Below are 22255 nucleotides of genomic sequence, written 5' to 3'. Positions count from 1 at the left end.
CTTTAGGCCGGGAGAGGGAGTTTGGGGGGGTTTGTTCACCTGGGAGAGAAGAGCCACAGAGAAGGTAGAGCGAGGCAGCCAGGGTGGGCCAAGGGAAAGCCATGGGCTTTGATGCCGGAAGACTCGGGATTGAAGAACTCTGGCCCAGGTACCACTGCCTCGACGATCTTGGGACCCTCCCCGAGCCTCAGCTTACCCAGCCAGAAAATGGGAAAGGGACAGGACTAGAGTCTCTCAGGGACTCTCGGTCTCTTCCAGTTGTGCATGGGCCACCCTGAGTGGTCCCTCAGCTTTCTAGCCTCATCTTTAACCACGTTCCTTCCCTGTGGCCCTCCTGATTCATGGAAGGACATGGATAAGAATGCTGTAGGGGCAGCGAGGTGGCTCAGTGGGTAGAGAGAGCTGAGCCGGAGATGGGAAGGTCCTGGGTTCAAATCTAGCCTCAGACACTCACATCATCCCAATCACCTATTCCTTATCTCTCTTCTGTCTTGGAACTAACACTTAATATTGATTCTAAGACAGAAGGTTGGAGTTTTTATAAAAAAAAGAAAAGAACGCAGGATTTAGAGACAGATGACCCGTGTTCAGATCCCATACATGCTACTCCCTGTCTGGCCTCATCTCTCTAGGCTCCAGTTTGCTCATCTATAAAGTGAAAGCATTAGATTAGACAACTTCAGAATTTTCTAAGTCTAGGATTTTTCTCTTTCTCAGCCTCATGACATACTGCAAAAACGTTCAGTCTCAGACGTAGAAAAATGGACTTCAAGACTTCTTTTGAATGCCTATTGGCTAGGTGACCCTGGGCAAGTCACTTACCCTCTTTTTCCTCTTCTGTAAAATGAGCAAGAGCAGAGGAGAAGATGTTTAAGTGTTCATCTGTCCCTAAAATGAGGGTCCTTCGATCCAGGCAACTTGAGTATAAAAAATTGCAGACTGATGGTGTTTCCGTGTTGGGAAATCCCCATGAAATCACAGGTCTGTTCCAAAAAAATTTTCTCTTGTCCTGAAGTATAAGGCCAAGTGTCTGGTCCCCCCTGGCTGGCCTCCTTCCTCCTTAGAATACTCTCTTCCCTACTAGAACGCTCTTTCCCCCCCTGTTTTTTATTGTCAGGCAAAACCCACTTCCATGTTGGCCATTGTTGTAAGAGTGAAGTCCTGCCTCGCCAAAACCCCAAATAAAACCGTAAATACACTGATGGGAAAGACGGCTCAGCAGCTCTATCTCTGGAGGGGGAGAGCCTTCCCCCCTCCCCCCCAAGTCCTTCAGGATCGTCCTCGAGAGTCGCCCAGTTTCCACAGAGGATCGTCATCCAGAATGGCTGTGATTGTGCTCGAGGCTCTCCCGGTTCTGCTTCCTTCACTCTGCAGCTCTCTCCGGCCCAAGAGTATTCCATCACCAACCTTACCCCAATGGATTCAGCTGTGCCCCAACGGGCGGGCATCCCCTCGACGTCCAATTCTTTGCCACCACAGAAAGAGTAGCTGGAAACACTCTGGTACGGGCAGGTCCTGCGCCCTTTTTTATTATCTCTTGGGGAGACAGACCGGGCAGCAGCATTACGGGACCAAAGGGCTGGCACAGTTTTCTAGCCCTTTGGCTCGAGTCCCAAATGGCCCCCCAGAAGGGCTGGATCCCAGCTAGAACCCTCTTAAAATCTGATCTTGGATTCGCTCCCCCCTCCCCTTGGCCCCACCACACACCTGAGGTTCCCTGCCTGCCAATCAGGGAGCCCCCTGAATGTGGGGCGGCGAGAAGGGCCCATACTGTGCCCACATTCCTGCATAATTTCCTCTCTCTCAAGATGAGAAGAGGCCACCCCAGCCGCTTCCCCATCAGCTATACAACAGGAGAATTCACCCCAAACGTTCTGATTCACACCAAACGTTCCCCAAACAATTCCTTCCCCTCCAGGGTGACCCTGGGCCAGCTCCATCTTCCCGCTGGTCTCCCGGGTCATCTCTTCCTGCTGCCCAGCCAGCACCTGGCGTGACGGCCAGTCTGGGGCCAAGGAGCAGAGCCCTGCTTTTGGTCTGTAGGAGACCAGTTTTCTCTAACCACTGTACTGACCAGCACAGGATTTGGGGATAAAATGAAAAGTGCAGCAACGCAGGAGACGGCGTCCAGGGCTTCTGCCCCTGGGATGCTGGGCAAATGGCTTCACGTCTCTGAACCCGACTTTCCTCCCTGGTAAAAGCGGGCTGATCCTGGCCTCCACGGCCCACGGCTGTCGTGAAGAACGAGTCAGAAGGTGTATGAAAGGCGCCGGGAAATGGCTGTCACCGTTCCCATTCCTGTTCCCCGATGAGACTGCAGTGGGGACGAGAAGAGGGAATCCGAGGCCTGGGAGAGGAAGAAGCCCGAGTCCTCCCTGCCGGAGCTGGGAGAGCCTCTGCTCAGCGTCGGGGGGCTCCATCGGGAAGGGAAGCCTCCATTTATCCCCCCATCCCTGCCAGCATGGCTGGACCAGTCACACAGGATTGGAGGAAGGGAAGGGTGGGGGGTTTCGTGGGGAGAGAAATGGGGGGCCTTTATCAGAATCTGCCCCCATTGGCTTGATCTCACTCTGAATAGAAACACGGATAATCCAGGGCCCAGAGAATCCCAGACTAATCTCTGAAGCGAGGACGACGCTGGCGTCGGAGAGGAAATAAATGGACCTCCTCCCCCTCCCTCCTCTGCGCCCCCCTCCTCCCCTCTCCTCCTCCCCTCCCCACGAGATGCAAAAAGAGCCCTCAAGGAGCTTACAGTCTAAGGGGGGAGACAACAGAGGGACAGAAGACAAGCCGGACCCAGGAGGAGCAGGAGATGGTCCAGGAGGGAAAGCCCCAGGACGGAGAGGGGTCGGGAGAGCTTCCAGCCAAGGAAGGGCTGGGAGTCAGGATGTAAAGGAAGCTGGCCGAGTCCGTACTTGGAGTGGAGGACAGAGAAGGGGGACGGACAGCCAGAGGAAACGTCCAGGGCCGAGGCAGGGAAAGTGCTGTTTGTGGGATGGCCGGAGGCCGAGGTCACTAGATGAGAGTGTGTGGTGGACAGTAAGGTGTGAGAAGTCACGGAGGGCTTTACATGCCAAACAGAGCATTCTGCATTTGCTCCTGGGGCACAAGGGAGCCACAGGAGGTTACTGAGTGGGAGCAGGGGGAATGGACTCTCGTTTTAAGAAAATCACTTTAGTGGCTGAACAGATCCAAGGGGGGAAGATGGGGCAGGCAGACCCCTCCACCTGCCCCAGCAGCTACTGCAATAATCCAGGGGGGAGTGGATGAGGGTCTGCACCAGGGGGGTGACAGTGTCAGAGAAGGGAGAGGCTGCAGAGGGGAGGGGGCCAAGCCTCGGCACTGTATTGGATGTGGGAGGGGAGTGAGGCATCTGCCCGAGGGTCTGGAAAGCCCCCCGTTCTGTTTTGGACATGGCGAGTGTCAGCCTGGCCCCAGTCTGGGATGAGGAGTTTGAAGCACCGTCACACAGAAGGGATCAGACTTGTTCTGACTCCAAAGGCAGCATCAGGAGGAGTGGGAGGGGGAGGGGGAGTTGCTAAGGGGAAGATTTAGATTCGAGAAATTTCCTAACTGGAGCAGTTCAAAAGTGGCCCGGCCCAGCCCACCTCGGGGCCAGGGGGGCTTCCTTTCTGGTGGTCTTTGGGCAGAAGCTGGCGACCACCTCCCTTCCGTGTACTGGGACAGCTGGGGGCCAGGAAAGTTTCCTCTTCCTGAGCTCAAACCTGGCCCCAGACGCTTCCTGGCTAGGTGACCCTGTGCAAGTCACTTAGCCCCGTTTGCCTCAGTTTCCTCCTCTGTTAAATGAGCTGGAGAAGGAAACGGCAAATCGCTCCAGGATCTGTGCCAAGAGAACTCCAAGTGGGGTCACGAAGAATCAGACACAACAGAGATGAATGGATGAGATTGACTCGAGGCTGCCTTCCGACTCCCCTGAAAGCTCAGCAGTCCCAGACTCGAGTTCTGATCTGGTCCAGTGAAACGTTGTCCTGCCTGGCTTGTAAAGGACGCCCAGAGTCGGGGACGTCGGCAGTCTCTAGGGGGTCCCCCATAGGCGCAGCTCCTGGCCGCTGGCCCTCCCCATCCTGCCCAAACCTGAAGCCCTGAAACGGGGCGCCTGCTCTGGAAGTCTGTCCCATGGACACCCGGAATTCTGCTGGAACCAAGAGGTTCTGCTGCTGGGAGGTGGGCTTGGGGCGTACAGAGAAACCCTGGGCCAAGGATCACGTGTGGAGGGGATCCGGTTAAAGAGCCTCCTGCAGGGTTTCTCCCCAAAGACATCAAGTCCTGGTCCTGTTCCCTGGGAGAGCCGGAGGGCCTCTGCAGGCCGGACCAAAGGAATGCTTAGGACCGTTCGTAGCCGCCCTTCCCCAAGTGGGGGTGCAGCCAGGGGGCTCATTGCCCAGAGCTGCAAGGGCAGCTTCCTCGAGCCTTGGAGGTCGCATGGCTCCTGGTGACTGAGAGATCCGGGAGGCTCAGAGGCCCCGTTTTAGTCAGGGGAATAGGCTGGTAGCTTTCTGGGAGGAGAATATATACCCATAACTCACTTTTCAGTTTCGTCTGCATCATTAGCTTTTTCTCCGTCACATCGTCTAGAGACAGTCAACAAAAAACTCAAGCCCTTCTTTTCACAGATGAGGAAACTGAGGCCAGAGAAAGGGACTTGTCCAAAGTCATTTGGATAGTCAATGGCAGTGCCAAGTGGCCTGATGCCACAGAACCCAGCCTTGACGCTGGTCCAGTAAGTGTCCCTCCTCAAGTGTCTTCAGCTCAGAGAATGCCACTCCGGCCTTCCTCTCTGCTCTCACCCCTGGTCCATGGCATGGGGGGCTCAGGACAACCACCTATCTCTATACAGGGCTCTGGCCTTCCTCAGGCCAAAACCGCGTCTCGGCACCATACGTGCCCCCCAAAAACTGGCTGAAAAGTGGGCGAGAGATTTAGCTTCTCCGTATTCCTGCCTGGCTCCTCCTGGAGGCAGCCCAGCAAACCGGTGCAAGTGCCCCCTGTGCCATCCCCTGAAACTCGGGGCTAACCGTGGCTGGGCCAGGCAGCCTTCGGGGAGACTTCTGGGATGAACAGGGGGCTCTGTCCTGGCTATTTCTGAACCTGCTCGTACCACCCATCTGGCCGCCATTGTTTTATGAATTGTGGAGCCTTTATTAGTGATTCATCTCGTGATGCCTCATTTTAGGAGCCACTTTACAGAATAAGTATATCCCGCTATAGGAGTGGAATTCAGAGGCTGGCTTGGGTCAGGCCAGCACTAGGGGGGCCCCTGGCGTCCCAGCATGGGCCACTTGTCCTCCAGCCCCCAGAAGGCCTTGCTGAGGCTCTGGGAAGCTTAGGTGGACAGTTTGCTTTGGGCACGACCTCGTGTTGATCCGATCTTTTCTGCCTCCCTGCCAAGTTTAAGTCTTGTTGCCAGCTTCCGAGGACCCTCCTTTTCTTTGCTCGACTTCTTATGCTTTCTGAGGTTGACATCACTCTTCCAGGTCTTACCAGTCACCTGTGGGCTAAGGAAAGGTACAAATCTGGTGAACATCCAAGCCACAGTTCTCAGATGGCTGGAGACGAGAAGGACCCAAATCTACCCCCAGGAAACTCCTACCCAAACCATCATTTCTGTTTCCTAGAAATGATAGAAAACTCGGGGGAGGAGGATGTGGGAATGGCAATCCCTCAAGTCCTCTGGGAGAAAGCATCGTGTCTGGGGCAGCACACATGGCCTGGAAATGCATTCTGGGAGAATCAGAGAAGTCCAAGGTCCGAGGGTGGTTTTAAGGCTGGAGGCCTTGAAATGAAGGACCTTTCCCTGTGGGGCAGAAAGCAGGCCTCTCCAGGACCCCGAAGGAATGTCCCTTCAACGGGAGGCAGCGAGGGGGAATCGCGTCTCGCGTGCTTATGGGGCTCTGTGAGAAGTCTGTGTTTTCTGATTTGGGGTAGGGTGGGGATGGTAGGGGTGACGGTGAAAACAAAGGCTTCCCTGTTCCCAATAGGCATTGTTACCGTGGGTGCTTGTATGGGAGCCAGAGACTCTTTTACTTATGTTGGTGGAGACCTAAATGGGAGGTAAATTGGAGCTATGTTCTGCCAGGGCGATATGAGCCAAAGAGAAATATGATTTGGGGCTGTCCCAGGACCGAACCCCAATCCAGACAAAGTCAGAACGTGGGACACTGGGATGTGCATCCACAATCCTTCTGAGAACAAGATCCCATCGTCTATTTGGTGTTATTTCTGACGCGTTTAAGGGAGCTATTGTGTTCTTGGAATTTTTTTAAGTACTTCCTCTCCGAGGTGTGGACCCCTGATATTTGGGGGAGCACTTCCATTCGTTCCTGGATCCCTTGTTTAAGCCGATGTATACTAGGGACCCTTCCATTGGAATCTTGGGAATCGGTACCACCCATAGACTCCTCAGAGAGCTGCGTAAGCCTCCCTTACAACCAATCTTCTCTCCCCATCTCCCCTGCTAAGAAATGGAGCCTATTTTAAAATCCGCAGCCATATGTAAAGGGTCATTTTGTCCAATATGGCGACTGGCTTGGTGGTTTTCCTCAGTGCTCTTGGGTCACCAGCCAGGCTGGATGAACCACGATGGCACTCGGAATACCATGCCAGCTTCTCTGCTCTCTTTCCTTTTCCTCCTCCTAGCTTGCCCGGAGAGCACGGTCCCTCCTAGCCTCCAGACCCCCCGTAGACCAAAGGGCACCCCCATACCCACGACCTACCTTTCTCTTCAGGAGGGCATCCCTCCTACTCAGGGAGGTTTTCCTCCTATGTTTCAGGAAGATGGAAGCAGAGGAATCCTCCTATGACAGTCACTAGTCCACAGACGGTCATGAGTGCCTTTGGCTCGCTGTTTTCCAGGCCCACAATCAGTGGGGTGCTAATGATCCCGATACTGGAACCCAGAGAAACTAACCCTAAGCCGATGGGCCTGCGGGAGAGAGAGTCAGCCCCAAGGCTAATCAATAGAATGTCCCCAAATGTTTGTTTTTTATATCCTTATTTTATGTCTCAATCCTGTATAACGGTTCCAAGGCAGAAGAGTGGTACGGGCTGGGCAATAGGGGTTAAGTGACTAGGCCAGGGTCACATAGCTAGGAAGTGTCTGAGGCTGGGTTTGAACCCAGAAATATCCTGCCTCTGGGGCTGGAGCCACCCTGCTGCCCCATGACCCAAGCAGTTCTTAAACAATTTCTGTGTCAGGCACTGTGCCTTGGGATAGAGAGAGGCCAAAATAGTCCCTGCCCTCCAGGAGTTCCCAGTCTAACCAGGGAGATGATGTGCAAATAAGCTACAGACAGGGTAAATGGAGTCTCCCCAGAGGGAAGGCACAGGAGGGTAGGAAGAGACGGAGCCCAGGGAAAGGCATTCCAGCCCAAGCCCGACTTCAGACGGAGCGTCACACAGCCTTCCACCTTTGGGAAGAGAGTTAGCCGAGAGGAGACTCGTGGAAAGCTGAGCTTGAGACCACCAGCTTAAAGCCCAACCCCAGCCTGGCCAGAGTCGGTCAGTAATTCCAGTGCTGACCACTGAGCACCCCACGACTGGGGCTCACTATCCCCCTCACCCAGTCATTTTCCTAGTATTTGGTCCAGGTTTTATCTAAGTCCCATCTGGGACTGGGCTAGAGCCTGGGGCTGGCTGATGGCGACTTCTCCACTGGCCACACAATTTATTGCTTAGTGGTTAATGGTCTGCAGGATCATGGATTTAGAGTTGAAAGGGAGTATACACACCCTCCCCCCTCCTACTGCACAGATGAGAAAACTGAGGCAGAGATAGGTTAAGTGACTTGGCTAGAGTCACTCAGGTAGTTATCTGAAGCAGGATTTGACCTCAGGTCTTCCTGGCTCCAAGCCTAGCGCCTAATCCATTATTTCTGCTTCTATGGTTTTTCTTCCTTTTTATACTCTTTTAGCATTTCCTCATGCGTTTGTCCCTCCCCCAAGGGGAGATGCCAGGAGACCCCTCGACCAGCCTGGAGAAAGGCTTTTTTTGAAAAAAATTCCAGCAATTTGGGCAGGAGGTGTTGGTGGGCCTAGATTCCCAACCAAGGATATGGGAGAAGATCCCAGAATGGATCATGTGGGAGAAGCCAGGAAGGTTAGAAATAGAACACACCCCAAATGCCAAGCCTCCCCCAATACCTGAGGACGGAGGGAAAGATCTCCACTGAGTAGATAAAGGAGACGGTCACAGCAGCAGCCATCCCAACATGACCCATCAGGGACAGAGTTACATCGATGGAGAACAGATCTGGAGAGAAGCAAACAGAGGCATCCAGGTGAGCAGTGAGCTTGGTGCCGAGGTGCTTACTTTGGGGGGTAAGGAAAGTCCCAGACTATAGGCAAGAAAAGAAAGGCACAGGAAAACAGCACACCGGATTGGAGTCAGCAAGAGCTGGGTTCAAACCTTATTTCAGCTAGTTATTCACTGTATGACTTTGGACAAGTCACAGCCTCTCTGCGCCTCAGTTTCCCCTCTCAGCTCTCGTTTCTTTGCCTGACCTCCCGGCATATGGCGACAGCTTCAGCTACCACGTGATAGACTAGCTTTTCCTGTCCCTTGTAACAAAGGAGATCTGATTTGTTTAATGTGGGTATGTTATTGGACAACTCTCCCTCCCTCAAAATGATGTGATTCCTCTTTCCCCCAGCACACATCCGATAGTTCACCCCTTTTTGCCCCGAGCCTTAGCTCAGTGGGTGGGGTGTTAGAGAGTCTAGTTTGGTGCAAAGGATCCCACTTCACTGCTTAAGAGGGTTGGAAAAGCCTTTGGTGGCTGGGAAAGAATATTTTTTCTTTTTGGACAGGATTTGTGATTTCATGCCATATAGTTATTTATATAAAATTTTAAATATTTTATTTTATTTTTATTGTCATATAAAACCCACTTCCATACTGGTCATGGTTGTAAGAGCACACTCATACATAGCCAAAGGTTTGGTTAATGTATGTGTGCTCTTACAAATATACATATATATATATAAATATATATATTTGGCGGGGTGGGGTTTGGTTATGATATATATAATATATATAATATATAATATATAATATATAATATATAATATATAATATATTATATATATATATATATATATATATATATATACGTGGATGCTTTGATCTGCATCCGTCTGACTCAATGGTTGTTTCTCTGGAGCAGAGATCATTCCCCACCATAAGTCTGTCAGGATTGTCCCAGATCATTGCACTGCTGAGATCAGCCAAGTTTTCACAGTCGATCATCATACAATATTGCTGTTACTGTGTACAATGTTCTGTTGGTTCTGCTTATTTCGCTCTGCCTCTGTTCGTGTGGATATTTCCAACTTTTTCTGAAAGCATCCTGCTCATCACTTCTTAGAGCACAACAGTACTCCATCAGCCACAATGTGTTCAGCAATTCCCCAATGGACGGACATCCTCTCAATTTCCAATTCTTAGCCACCCCAGAAAGAGCAGTTAAAAATATATATTTTTTACAAACAGGTTCTTTCTCTTTTTTATGATCTCTCTGGGATACAGACCCAGTAGTAGTATTAGAGGATCAAAGAACATGTACAGTTTTATGACCCTTTGGGCATAGTTCCAAAGTGTCCTCCAGAGTGGTTGGATCAATTCACAACTCCACAAACGGTATATTAGTATCCCAGTTTTGCCACATCCCCTCTAATATCTATCATGTTCTTTTACTGTCATATTGGCCAATCTGATAGGTGTGAGGTGGTACGTCAGAGTTGTTGTACACTTTTTCGTATGAATATTGATAGCTTTGATTTTTTTTCATCTGAAAATTGCTTTTTCATATCCTTTGAACATGTGTCAAATGGGGAATGGTTTGTATTCTTATACATTTTACTTAGTTTTCTGTAGATTCAAGAAATGAGACCTTTATCAGAGAAATTTGCTATAAAAATTGTCCCCCAATTTGTTGTTTCCTTTCTAATCTTGCTTGCATTGGTTTTGTTTGTATTTAAGCTACTTCCTGCCATATTGTTTTCCAGTTTTCCCCACCAGCTTTACTAAAATAGTAAGTTCTTATCCCAAAATCTGGGTCTTTGGGTTTATCAAATACTAATTTGCTAAAGTCATTTACCCTTGTATACTGTGTATCTAATCTATCCCAGTGATCCACCATTGGAAATCTTAGCCAGTACCAGATTGTTTTCATGATCGTTGCTTTATAGTACAGTTTAGCTACCATCCTTTACATTTTAAAATTTTAATTTCCTTGATATTTTGACCTTTTATTCTTTCAGATGAATTTTGTTATTTTTTTCTAGTTCTAAAAAATAAACATTTGGTATGGTAATGAAAAAAAGTAAATTAATTTAGGTGGAATTATCATTTTTATTAGCTCAGGTTACCCATGAGCAAGTAATATTTTTCCAGTTGTTTAGATCTGACTTCATTTGTGTTCAGTGTTTTGTAATTATGTTCATATAATTCCTGTGCTTGTCTTTGTAAGTAGATTCTCAGTTGCTTAATATTGTCTAGAGCAGTGATGGGTAAACTTTTTAAAGAGGGGGCCAAAGGAAAGGAAATGCTCATCTGTTAGTCTGTTTCTAAGGCAACTCTTTTGAAGTTTCATTGATTTATATCCTACTCATTGTATTCATCAGATTAGGTATAATGTTGCAGGGCTGGATAGAACATTTCAGGGGGCTGCATCTGGCCTGCGGGCAGTCTGCCCATCACTGGTCTAGAGTCATTTTAAAGGAAATTTCTCTTTCTATCTCTTGCTGCTGAACTTTGTTGGTGATATACAGAAATGCTGATGATTTATGTGGGTTTAATTTGTATCCTGCAACTTTACTAAAGTTATTTCATCTAGTTTTTTAGTTGATTCTCTAGGATTCTCTAAATATGCCATCATATCATCTGCAAAGAATGATAGTTTAGTTTCCCCACTGTCTACATTTATTCCATTTTTTTCTTTTCTGATTGCCAAAGCTAGCATTTCTAGTACAATATTAAATTAACCCCATTGCAGATTATATTTGCTGATGATTTTAGGTAATTACTTATTATTTTAAGTAATGACCCATTTTATTCCTATGCTTTCTAATGTTTTAATAGGAATGGATATTATATTTTGTCAAAGGCTTTTTCTGCATCTATTGAGATAATTATGTAATTTCTGTTAGTTTGGTGATTGATATGGTCAATTATGCTGATAGTTTTCCTAATATTAAGCCAGCCTTGCACTCCTGGTGTAAATCCCACCTGGTCATAGTGAATGATTCTTATGAATAATAATGATTCTTATTGCCGTAGTCTCCATGTTTGTATTTTATTTAAAAATTTTGCATCTATATTGATTAATTAAATATTCTTTCTCTGTTTTTGCTCTTCCTGATTTAGGCAACAGTACCATATTTTTGTCATAAAAAGAATCTGGTAGGACTCCTTCTCTGACTATTTTCCCAAATAGTTTACATAGTATTGGGATTAATTGCTTTTTAAAGGTTTGATAGAATTCATTTGTGAATCCATCTGGCCCTGAGGATTTTTTTTTCTTAGGGAGTTCATTGATGGTTTGTTCAATTTCTTTTTCTGAGGTGGGATTATTTAAGTATTCTCTTTCTTCTTTCCTTAATCTGGACAATTTATATTTTTGCAAATAGTCATCTATTTCACTTAGATGGTCAGATTTATTGTCATATAATTGAGCAAAATAGCTCTTAAATAATTATTTTAATTTCCTCTTCATTGGTAGTGAATTCACTCTTTTCATTTTTTCATACTGGTAATTTTAAAATTTTAAATTTTAAAAATCAAATTAACCAATGCTCTCTCTATTTTATTTTTCATAAAACCAACTCCTAGTCTTATTTATTAGTTCACTGGCTCTCTTGCTTTCAATTTTATTAATTTCTTCTTTATTTTTTAGGATTTCCAATTTAGTCTTTAATTGGAGATTTTTAATTTGTTCTTTTTCTAGTTTGTTTTTTAGTTGCATGCTCAATTCATTGACCTGATTTTTCCCTATTTTATTGAGTTGGAGATATGTTTTTCCCCTAAGTACTGTTTTGGCTATATCCCATAAATTTTAATATGTTGCCTCTTCATGGTCATTCTCATTAATAAAATTATTGATTATTTCTATAATTTTTTTCTTTGGCCAACTTTTAGCCAAATTATCTAGCTTCCAGTTAATTTTTTATTTATCTTTCCATGGACCCTCATTGATTATAATTTTATTGTATTTTGATCTGAAAAGGATGTATTTATTATTTCTGCTTTTCTGCATTTGGTTATGAAGTTTTAATGCTTTAATAGAGGTAAACTTTTGTGTATTGGTGAAAAGAAGGTATATTCCTTTCTGTTCTCATTCAGTTTTCTCCAGAGATCTACTCTTACTTTTCTAAAATATCATTCACTTCCATTACTTCTTATTTTTTGGTTTTATTTACCTAGATCTAAAAGGGGGAAGTTGAGGTCCCTCACTACTATAGTTTTACTATCTATTTCCTCCTAAAGCTCATTTAATTTCTCCTTTAAATATTTGGAACCTATACCATTTTGTGTCTATATGTTTAGTATTCATTGTCTATATTACCTTTTAGCAAGATATGATTCCCTTCCTTATCTTTCAATGAGAGCTATTTTTGCTTTAGTTTTGACTGAGATCATGATTGCTACTCCTGTTTTTACTTCAGATGATGCACAATAAATTCAGCTCCAGCCCTTTACGTTTACTCTATGTGAGTCTTCTGGCCTCAAATGTGTTTCTTGTAAACAACATATTGTAGGATTCTGGGTTTTAATCCACTCTTCTATCTGCTTCTATTTTATGGGTGAATTCATCCCATTCCCATTTTAGTTATGATTATCAACAATGTATTTCTCTCCATCTTATTTTCCCCTTTTGAACCTGCTCTTTTCCCTTTCACTCTGTCCCTCCTCACCAGTGTTTTGCTTTTTATAACCCTCCCCTTCTCTTTCCCTTCTATTACCACCTTCCTGCCCTTGTCTTATTTCCATCTTATTTCTCTATAGGGTAAGATAGGATTCTATACCCCAGTGAGCATTGTTGTTATTCCCTGACTGAGCCAATAACAATGAGAGTAAGGTTTAAGCATTGTCTGTCACAACCCTCATGCTTCCCTCCACTGTAAGAGTTTTTTCACACCTCTTTAGGTGGGACAATTTATCCCATTCCATTTCTTCCTTCCCTTTTCTCTCAGTGCAATCCTCTTTTTCACTCCTTGATTTTATCTTATTTTTTGCATATCATATTATCCTAATTATCTTACTTTCACATCCTCTGCCTATGTATACTCTTTCTAAGTGCTCTACTACTGAGAAAAATGTTTAAGAATTGCAAATATCTTTCTACATAGAAATCTAAACAATTTGGCCTTATTGAATCCCTTAAGTTTTCTCTTTATTATTTATCTTTTTAGGCTTCTCTTGGGTCTTGGGTTTGGACATTGAATTTTCTTTTCAGGCCTGGTCTTTTCATCAAGAATGCTTGGAAATCTCTATTTTATTAAATGACCGTTTCCCAACCCTCCAAAATAATATACTCAGTTTTGCTGGGTAGGTGATTCTAGATTGTAAATCTAGATCTTTCATCTTCCAGAATATTATATCCCAAGCCTTCTGATCCTTTAATATGAAGGCTGCTAAGTCCTATGTAATCCCAACTGTAGCACCACAGTATTTGAATCATTTCTTTCTGGCTTCTTGCAGTACTTTCTCCTTGTCTTGGGGATTCTTGAATTTAGTTAGAATATTCCTGGGAGTTGTCATTTGGGGATTTCTTTCTGGAGGTGATCTGTGGATTTTTCAATTTCTATTTTACTCTCTTATTTAATAATAGGGCAGTTTTCTTTGATAATTTCTTGTATTGTGATGTCTAGATTTGTTTTGTTTTGTTTTGTTTTTTGATCAAGGCTTTCAGGTAATCCAATAATTCTTCTTTTTTTTTTAAAATAAATTCTTACCTTCCATCTTAGAATCAATATTGTGTATTGGTTCCAAGGCAGAAGAGTGATAAGAGCTAGGCAATGGGGATTAAGTGACTTGCCTAGGGTTATACAGGGAGGAAGTATCTGAGGCCAGATTTGTACCCAGGACCTCCCATCTCTAGGCCTGGCTCTCAATCCACTGAGTCACCCAGCAGCCCTCCAGTAATTCTTAAATTGTCTCTCATAGATCTATTTTCTAGGCCATTTGTTTTTTCAACTAGATATTTCATATTTTCTTCTGTTTTTTCATTCTTTTGATTTTGCTCTGTTTCTTGATGTCTTGTGAAGTCATTAGCTTCTAGTTGCTCAATGCTAAATTTTTAACGAATGATTTTCTTCCATGAGCTTTTGAACCTCCTTTTTCATTTGTCCAATTCCACTGTTATTTTCTTCTAACATTGCTTTCATTTCTCTTCCCCATTTTAACTCTGCCTCTCTTAATTGATTTTTGAAATTCTTTTTGAGCTCTTCCAGAGCCTGAGAGCAATTCATATTTTTCTTTGAAACTTTTCATGTGTTTGCTTTGATTTCATTGTCCCCTTTCTGTGTCTGTGCCTTGCTCCTGTCTCCATAAAAATTGTCTATAGTTAGGTGGGGTTTTTTTGTTTTCTTATTTTTCTCAGCCTTTTTCTTGATTTTCACTTTTATTTTAAAGGTGGGTTCTGTTCTCAGGACAGAGAAGGCACTCTCTTAAACTTCAATTTTTCCTTGAAGCTACCCTTAACTCTATTTTTGGGTTTCTGCAAGTTTCCATTCTTCCAAGATACCATACTGGACTGTAGGGTGGGAGTTCTGAAAGCCATCTTCCACTGCTGGTTCAATCACCCCCCGAGATTGCTGAAGGTTTGCAGAACTCATAGTATTGGACTACTCTTTGAAGAAGCTCAAAGTCTGGCCTCAGGCTTAGTTTGGTCTCACTCTGGGCTTGATCAAGTCTGGCACGCTATGGAGTGCCTTGCCCTGGAGCTTGTAACTTGGCCTTGAGTTTTGGTAGGGGCTAGCTCTGGGCCTTGGTCTTAGCTTACATGGGTCAGTCAGCTGTAGACTATCTTGTGCTCAGATTTGGGCGATATTCTGGGCTTTCATTGATCAGGTGTGCTAGGTAGACCACCTCATGCTGGGATTCTGGACCTTACTGTGAGCTTAGATTGGGGCTTGTACAGGGTATGCATAGGGGTTGCATTGCTTTTGGATTAGGCAGGGTCTCAGAGTCTGGATGTTCGCTTGGGCCCAGGTTCAGAACCTAGACCAGTAGATGGAGGGCTTGCTGTTGGCTTGCCCTGGTACTCCTTGGTACCTGCTGGCTGTGTTCCCCTCTCAGCTCAGTGAACCAGACCCTCTCTGCCCACTTTTCAAGATGTTCTTGCATGAAAGTTTCTTCCCTCTGTCTCATTGGTTTTTTCACTCCAGTGTTTGTTTTGAAGCTTTATTTTAAGGTTGGTTGGAGAGGATTCTCATAGTGGTTTGAGCTTTCCCTGCTTCTACTCTGCCATTTTGGCTCCATCCTGAGGGTGTTGTTTAGTTGTTTTTCAGTGGTGTCTGACTCTTCATGATCCCATTTGGGGTTTTCTTGCCAGAGATACTAGAGTTGTTTGGCATTTCCTTTCCAGGATGATTTTATAAAAGAGGAAACTGAGGCCACCAGGGCTAAGTGTCACACAGGGTCACACAGCCAAGAAGTGTCTGAAGCCACATTTGAACTCAGGTCTTCCTGACTCCAGGCCCAGTGTTCTATCTACTGCACCACCTAGCTGTCTCAGCAGCAATAATAACAAAATTGCCTACTTCCCCTTTTATTGTGAGGCTTAAATGAGATAATGTATGTATGGCATATTTTATGACTTTAATATGCCATGTAATAAATGCCACCTAGGAAATTATTATTTACTAGGTATTTATATATATATAGTTTCAAACTTCAAAATGTGATATCAATATATATTAATTATTTTATACACAAAATATATAAATATTTTATATACAAAAATATATATAAACTCAGAGAGACCTGAGATTAAATCTTGCCTCAGACAACACTATAGGCACGTGACCCTGGACAAGTCACTTAACTCTGTTTGCCTCAGTTTCCTCATCTGTCAAATGATCCAGAGAAGGAAATGGCAAACCCCTCCAGGATCTCTGCGAAGAAAACCCCCAGTGGGATCACTGAGAGTCAGACATGACTGGAATGACTGAACAATGACAAATACATATAAACACACAGCTTTAATAACCTCTCCCACAAAGACTCAATTGTTACTGTGTCTTCAAAAGACACTAGAATTTTGAGGAATTGGGATTTTAATGAATCCTAAATTCTAGAACTATTTCATCTTCCTAAAGGCAGCCTGAATAAGGGATAGAGATGCTAATAATAACTGCAGGTAGCATTTATATAGCACATTGCAAAGCACTTTATTCACAATATATGTAATAAATGGACCTCAGAATTCTATGAAGTAGATGCTATTGCAACCCCCATTTTATAGATAAGGAAATTGAGACAAATAGTCTAAGGCTGGATTTGAACTCAAGTCTTCCTGACTCTGGGCCAAGAGCCCTAGACATGGTGACAAAGCCTTGTCCCCTACTTGTCTGAGCCTGGAGAAGTTAGAGATCAGCTTTCTGATCCACATAAGGGAAAGTGCCTTATGTAGGACCTAGCAGGAAAGGGTGTTCTGGCATGGGGAATCCCAGAGATTGTGAGTACAGCACTAGTGGGGTCAGTTGTCGCCACCTTTCTGAGAGTGATGTAGTAGAGATCAGATCAGTGCTTCTAAGACAAGAGTAAGATGGCGGCAGTGGTATGCAGGGGGCTATAGGGCAGATGGCCAGACGCCTTTGCTAAAGGGTCCTGGTGGAGCCCAGCTAAATGCAGAACTCGTACTCACTCCCTCATCAACAGGACAAGCCAGACCCAAGGCAGAGACCCAAATCTGAGTGGGTGAATGATCTCGGGCTTGGTCCCTGGAAGGGAGCTGTTCCTGGGGAGCTCAGTAGGTAAATGGCAAAGTCCAGTGGACCACGACTGCCACTGTTGCCATCACTGTCTCTTCCCAGGGCCAGAAAGAAGTCTTGGAAGTCATCAGGGCAAACCTAATGAACCAATCAGCATTTCTTCAAGGTCTTGTGTTAAGGATCAGGGACTCCTGGAAAGACAAACCACCTCTGCCCTGGAGGACTTTATAATTCAAAGAGAGAAGAAGACACAGACATGATACGGAAGGAAAAGGGAACAAGCATATGAAGAACTTGCTAGGTGCCAGGCACTGCGCTAAGCACTTTAAAAAAAACCTTACTTTCTCTCTTAGAATTAGTAGTGTATTGGTTCCAAAGCAGAAGACTGGTAAGGGTTAGGCAATAGGGGTTAAGTGACTTGCCCAGGGTCATACAGCTAGGAAGTGTCCAAGGCCAGATTTGAACCTAGGACCTTCTATCTCTAGGCCTGGCTCTCAATCCACTGAGGTACCCAGCTGCCCCCAAGTACTTCTGACAAATCTCATCTCATTGGACCCAAATGTCAAGCTTACAAGGGAGGGCTGTTACTATCCCCATTTTACAGATGAGGAAATTGAGTTAGGTAGAAGTCACGACTTGCTCAGGGTCCCATTGCCACTTTCTTGCTCTTGTCCCAAGAGCACCAATCTGATCTCTGCTATCTCATCATTGGAAAAGGGGTGAAAACTGATACCATTATTACTGCACTCCCAATCTCTGAGATTCCCCACACTAGAAAGGTCTGAGGTTGGATCTGAATTCAGGACTTCCTGACTCCCAGAATTAGCTGTTCCATTGCAGCACCAGCTACCTGAGGAGATGGAAGGTAACCGAAAAGGAGAAGGCTTCAGCAGCTGGGGGAACTTGGAAAGACTTCCAGCATGAGAAGGCACTTGGGTTGTCTTTTTTTAAAGCCTTTATCTTCTGTCCTAACACCAATTCTAAGACAGAAGAAGTACAAGGGCAAGGCAATCAGGGTGAAGTGTCTTGCCCAGGACCACCCAGCTAGGGAATGTCTAAAGCCAGACTGGAATCCAGGACTTCCAGACTCCAGGCCTGGCTCTCTGTCTACTGTGCCACCTAGCTGCCCCTTAGGTTGGGTCTTTAAAGGATTCATGGATTCTAAGAGGAGGGTGAACATTCCAGATAAGGGATTCCTACAAAGGCATGGAGGTGAGAGATGTGTATTGTGTAATTAAGTAAGGCACTTTACCTGGACCATTGAGGATGTGGAGATTGGTCGTGTGTTAAAAGATTGAAAAAAGAAACCTGGGAAGATGTTTATATTTGATCTTAGATATAATAGGGAGCCACTGGAGTTTAACAGGTAGGAGCATGACATGACCAGACTCATGCTTCAGGAAAATCATTTTGATGGCTGATGGATTGGAGTGGGAAGAGAGGATGCCGGGAGACTGATTAGAAGGCAACTGCAATGAGGGGGCAGCTGGGTAGCTCAGTGGAGTGAGAGTCAGGCCTAGAGACAGGAGGTCCTAGGTTCAAACCCGGCCTCAGCCACTTCCCAGCTGTGTGACCCTGGGCAAGTCACTTGACCCCCATTGCCTACCCTTACCACTCTTCCACCTATGAGACAATACACCGAAAGTACAAGGGTTTAAAAAAAAAAAAAGAAGGCAACTGCAATGGTCCAAGTGAGAGGTCATTGGAGCTTGATGTAGGATGGTGATTGAGTGAATGAAGATAAGGGGACATAGGAGACAAAATTTCTAGAGATATACACCAGACACCATCAGATTTGGCAACTAATTGATGAGTGGGATGAGTTGATTTTAAGACTAGGTTTGGGGCCAGAGTAACTGGCAGGATGGTTCTCTAGGAATAAGGAAAGGCAGAAAAGGGCTTTGTTTGTGTAGAAACAGAATGACCTCTGTTTTCGATACCCTGAGGGTGAGAGTCTATAGGACCATCCAGTTTGAAATGCCCAATTGGCCATTAATGATGGGTCCTGGAGTTCAGGAGAGGAGTTACAGTTAAATGTACAAAAATCTGGGAATCATCTGCATGGGGATGATAAACCGAACATGATCTGCATAGAGATGATAAATTCAACATCATCTGCATGGGGATGATAAACCGAACCCGTGGACACTGATGAGATCTGCCAATGAGAGCATTTGGAAAATTATGGAAAAGACAAAAGGGCTTAGGACAGAGCTTTGGGGGGCATTCTTGGTTACTGGGCATGAAATGGGTGCCCAATATATGGGTGAAGTCTGGCAAAGGAAACCGAGAAGCCATCAAACAGGTAATTAGGAGAACTAAATGCAGTAATGGCGACCCAGAGAGGAGAGAGTATTCAGGAGGAAATTATGACTGACAGAGTCAGATGCTGCAGAGTGGTCAAAAAGGATGAAGATCGAGAAATGCCCATTATATTGGGCAACTAAGAGAGCAATGGCAAGCCAACAAGTCAACAGTTATTTATCAGCATCTCCTGTGTTCCAGGGACTGTGTTTAGCAATGGGAATCCTAAGAAAGATGATCAACAATCCCTGCCCTCAAGGAGCATGTAGTCTGATGGGGGAGACAACATGGAGATTTCTATGCACAAATCAAGATATAGACAGGATAAATTAGAAGTACTCTCAGATTGAGGGCATTAACATGAAGCAGGGATCAAGGGAGACCTCTTGTAGACAGTGGGATTTGAGTTTGAATTTGAAAGAAACCAGGAAAAAGGGAAGGGGAAGTTGAAGGGGGGAACATTCTAGGCATGGCAAACTTTAGAAAGAGCATTTTCAGTTGAATGATGAGGTCATAAATCTTAGAAGATAGTAGAAGGTCCTGGGTTCAAATCTGGTCTCAAACATTTCCTAGTTGTGTGACCCTAGGCAAGTCACTTAGCCCCCATTGCCCACCCCTTGTCACTCTTCTGCCCTGGAACCAATACACTTTTATTGATTTGATTCTAAGATGGAAGGTAAAGAAGATAGTGAGGACACAGGAAATGGAGACAAATAGCTAGAAGATTGGCTGAGGAGAACAGACAGAGGGATAGGTGGTAAGCACAGGACCCCCAGACTCCACGTTGCTGCCCAGCTTTCATGGACACAGAGAGGGTTTCGGCTATGAGCTCACCAGCCACGTCTGCAGGGAGAAAATGAGAACTCCCAGCCAGAATGGAGGAGGTTGACCCCTCAGGAGAGGGGCAGGACCAGGGGTGCCTAGGCCAGGGGGTACTTGTTGGAGAAGGGAAAGTCGTACCTTTGGAAATGAAGGCACTAGTTAGGCACGCGAAGCCCGCCACATAGAGGGTGAAGCTCAGGGTCGTTTTCCTCCCCAGCTTCTCCACGAAGGTAATGCACAAGAAACGGGAGGGCACCTCCGCCAGTGGGAAGGCCAGATAGGAGCCCTGGGTGTTCATTTTAAGCCTCTTTACGTGGTTAGTCAGGGAAAAGTAGCAGCAGCTGATGGAGAACCTGGAAACCACAGAAATACAGCCTCAGAGGGGGAGCCCAGAGGACATTTTCTGGACACCTCCCTGCCAGGTTCTGTGGTCCGTCCTCCTGTTCCAGGGTCTACCACAGAGGGGTTCACCTGTCTGCTCCCTGAGAAGACTGAGAAAGGCAGTCAGAGAACCTGGGTTCAACTCTGCAGTTTACGGTGTGTGACTCTGGGTAGGTTAGTTAACTTCCCAGGGCCTCTGTAAAATAGGGGCTTCCAAGATTTTTTCCAGCTCTAAATCCATAGATTTAGTCTCCTATGGGAGACGGATTGTTGTAGAGTTTGAGAGAGCAAAGAAATAGCATTTGTCTGTGCCTGTTTCTTTAACAGAAGAGGGGGGGCCCTAGAGACTAAAGGCCACGAGGGCAGTGAAGAAGACCAGTTCAAAGCTGGCCTCTGACACATACTGTTTGAGTGATTGTTGGGTGTGATATTGGACCTGTCTTTCCTCCTCTTTAGGCCTCAGTTTCTCCTCTGTAAAATGGAGGGGGTTGGAACTGAGAGCCCCAGAGGGCCCTCTGGCTCCCCCACCCCTCCAGGGTCCCGGGTGACTCTCCAGGACTGTGGAGGCAGAGGGCTTCTATGTGGGCATTTCCTGGGCTCAAACTGGACCAATCTTTTTTTTTTTTTCCTTTCCTATTGCTTTTGCAGCTGTTGGGGAGAGAAGGAGCTTCTGGGCAAGTCAGCGACTGGACACTGAAGACCTGATCTTCCTGCTCTGGGGCACGGGAGACTCTCCGACTGGGCCAGGATTGGGCTGTCCTTTGAACCAGAAGCCCCAGGCAGGGGGATGAGAACAGAAGGCCAGGCTGGCACGGAGCAGGAAGACTGCTGGCTTTGAAATCCAAAGCTCTGGGCTCTACAAACTTGACATGCTCTTAGGCAAGGCATTTTCTGGGCACCAGCAAGGGCGTTAAATGAGAATTCTAGAGGGGCTTTTGGGGGGCTCAGTGGATGGAGAGCCAGGTCTAGAGATTGGAGGTCCTGGGTTCAAATCTGACCTCAGACACTTTGTATCTAGGTGACCCTGGGCAAGTCACTTGACCCCCCATTGCCTAGCCCTTACCGCTCTTCTGCCTTGGAACCAATACACAGTATTGATTCTAAGACAAAAGGCAAGGGGTTAAAAAAAAATAAAAATAAAAAAATGAGTCAAAGGCTCTGGGTGGGAATCTCAGTGAGGTCATTATTTGTGCGACTTTGAACAAGTTGTTTGATTTCTCTGGTGGGTCTTGGTTTCTGCATTTATAAAATGAAGGGATCAAATGACCTCTAAAGACTCTTCCAGCTTGAAATAAAGAATGAGATCTCTCTCTGGGCCTTAGCTTCCTCACTTGCAAAATGAGGAGGGTAAGAAGATCATAGATTTAAAATTGGAAGGGAACTTAGAGATGATCTACACCAACCCTCTCATTTAACAGACGAGGATGCTGAGGGCCAGTGACTTATCCAAGGTCATACTGATAGGAAGCATCAGCCGGATAATCTCTAAGGTCTCATGACTTTAGCATTCTGTGAAATGGGAGCCTGGCCCGAGAGGCCCAGAAACACCTGAGAGGCCCTTAATAATTATTTATCGACTGACTTATTAGTAGGCTGACCCAAGGGAAGTACAGAGAAAATAGATTCAAAAAGGGTGAAGGACCAGGCCAACCTGAGCCAGAGAGACCTGTTCTTCTACTGACTTTCGCCAGCTATGGGATTTCAGTTGGATATTCTCTTTTTCCTTGTAATAACTCCTTGACCAAGACCTGACCAGGGTAAGAGGGAGTAGGTGCTGAGATTAGGCATTTTCTTCC

The 22255-nt window shown here is 45.6% G+C and overlaps 1 protein-coding gene across 1 annotated transcript in view; it reads right to left on the bottom strand.

Moving 5' to 3' along the window:
• Nucleotides 1–3941: 3941 nt before the first annotated feature.
• LOC123246683 (solute carrier family 22 member 14-like) overlaps nucleotides 3942–22255 on the bottom strand; it is a 42780-nt gene continuing 24466 nt past the window's right edge. The window contains exons 7-10 of the mRNA XM_044675493.1: nucleotides 20217–20431; nucleotides 8160–8268; nucleotides 6841–6907; nucleotides 3942–4211 (exon numbers count right to left, since the gene is read on the bottom strand). Of these exons, the coding sequence (XP_044531428.1) occupies nucleotides 3942–4211; nucleotides 6841–6907; nucleotides 8160–8268; nucleotides 20217–20431 (661 nt within the window). The remainder of the gene's footprint in view (nucleotides 4212–6840; nucleotides 6908–8159; nucleotides 8269–20216; nucleotides 20432–22255) is intronic.

Source organism: Gracilinanus agilis, chromosome 1 (assembly GCF_016433145.1).
Source record: "Gracilinanus agilis isolate LMUSP501 chromosome 1, AgileGrace, whole genome shotgun sequence".
Classification (NCBI taxonomy): Eukaryota; Metazoa; Chordata; class Mammalia; order Didelphimorphia; family Didelphidae; genus Gracilinanus; species Gracilinanus agilis.
This window is presented reverse-complemented; position numbering and strand designations above follow the sequence as displayed.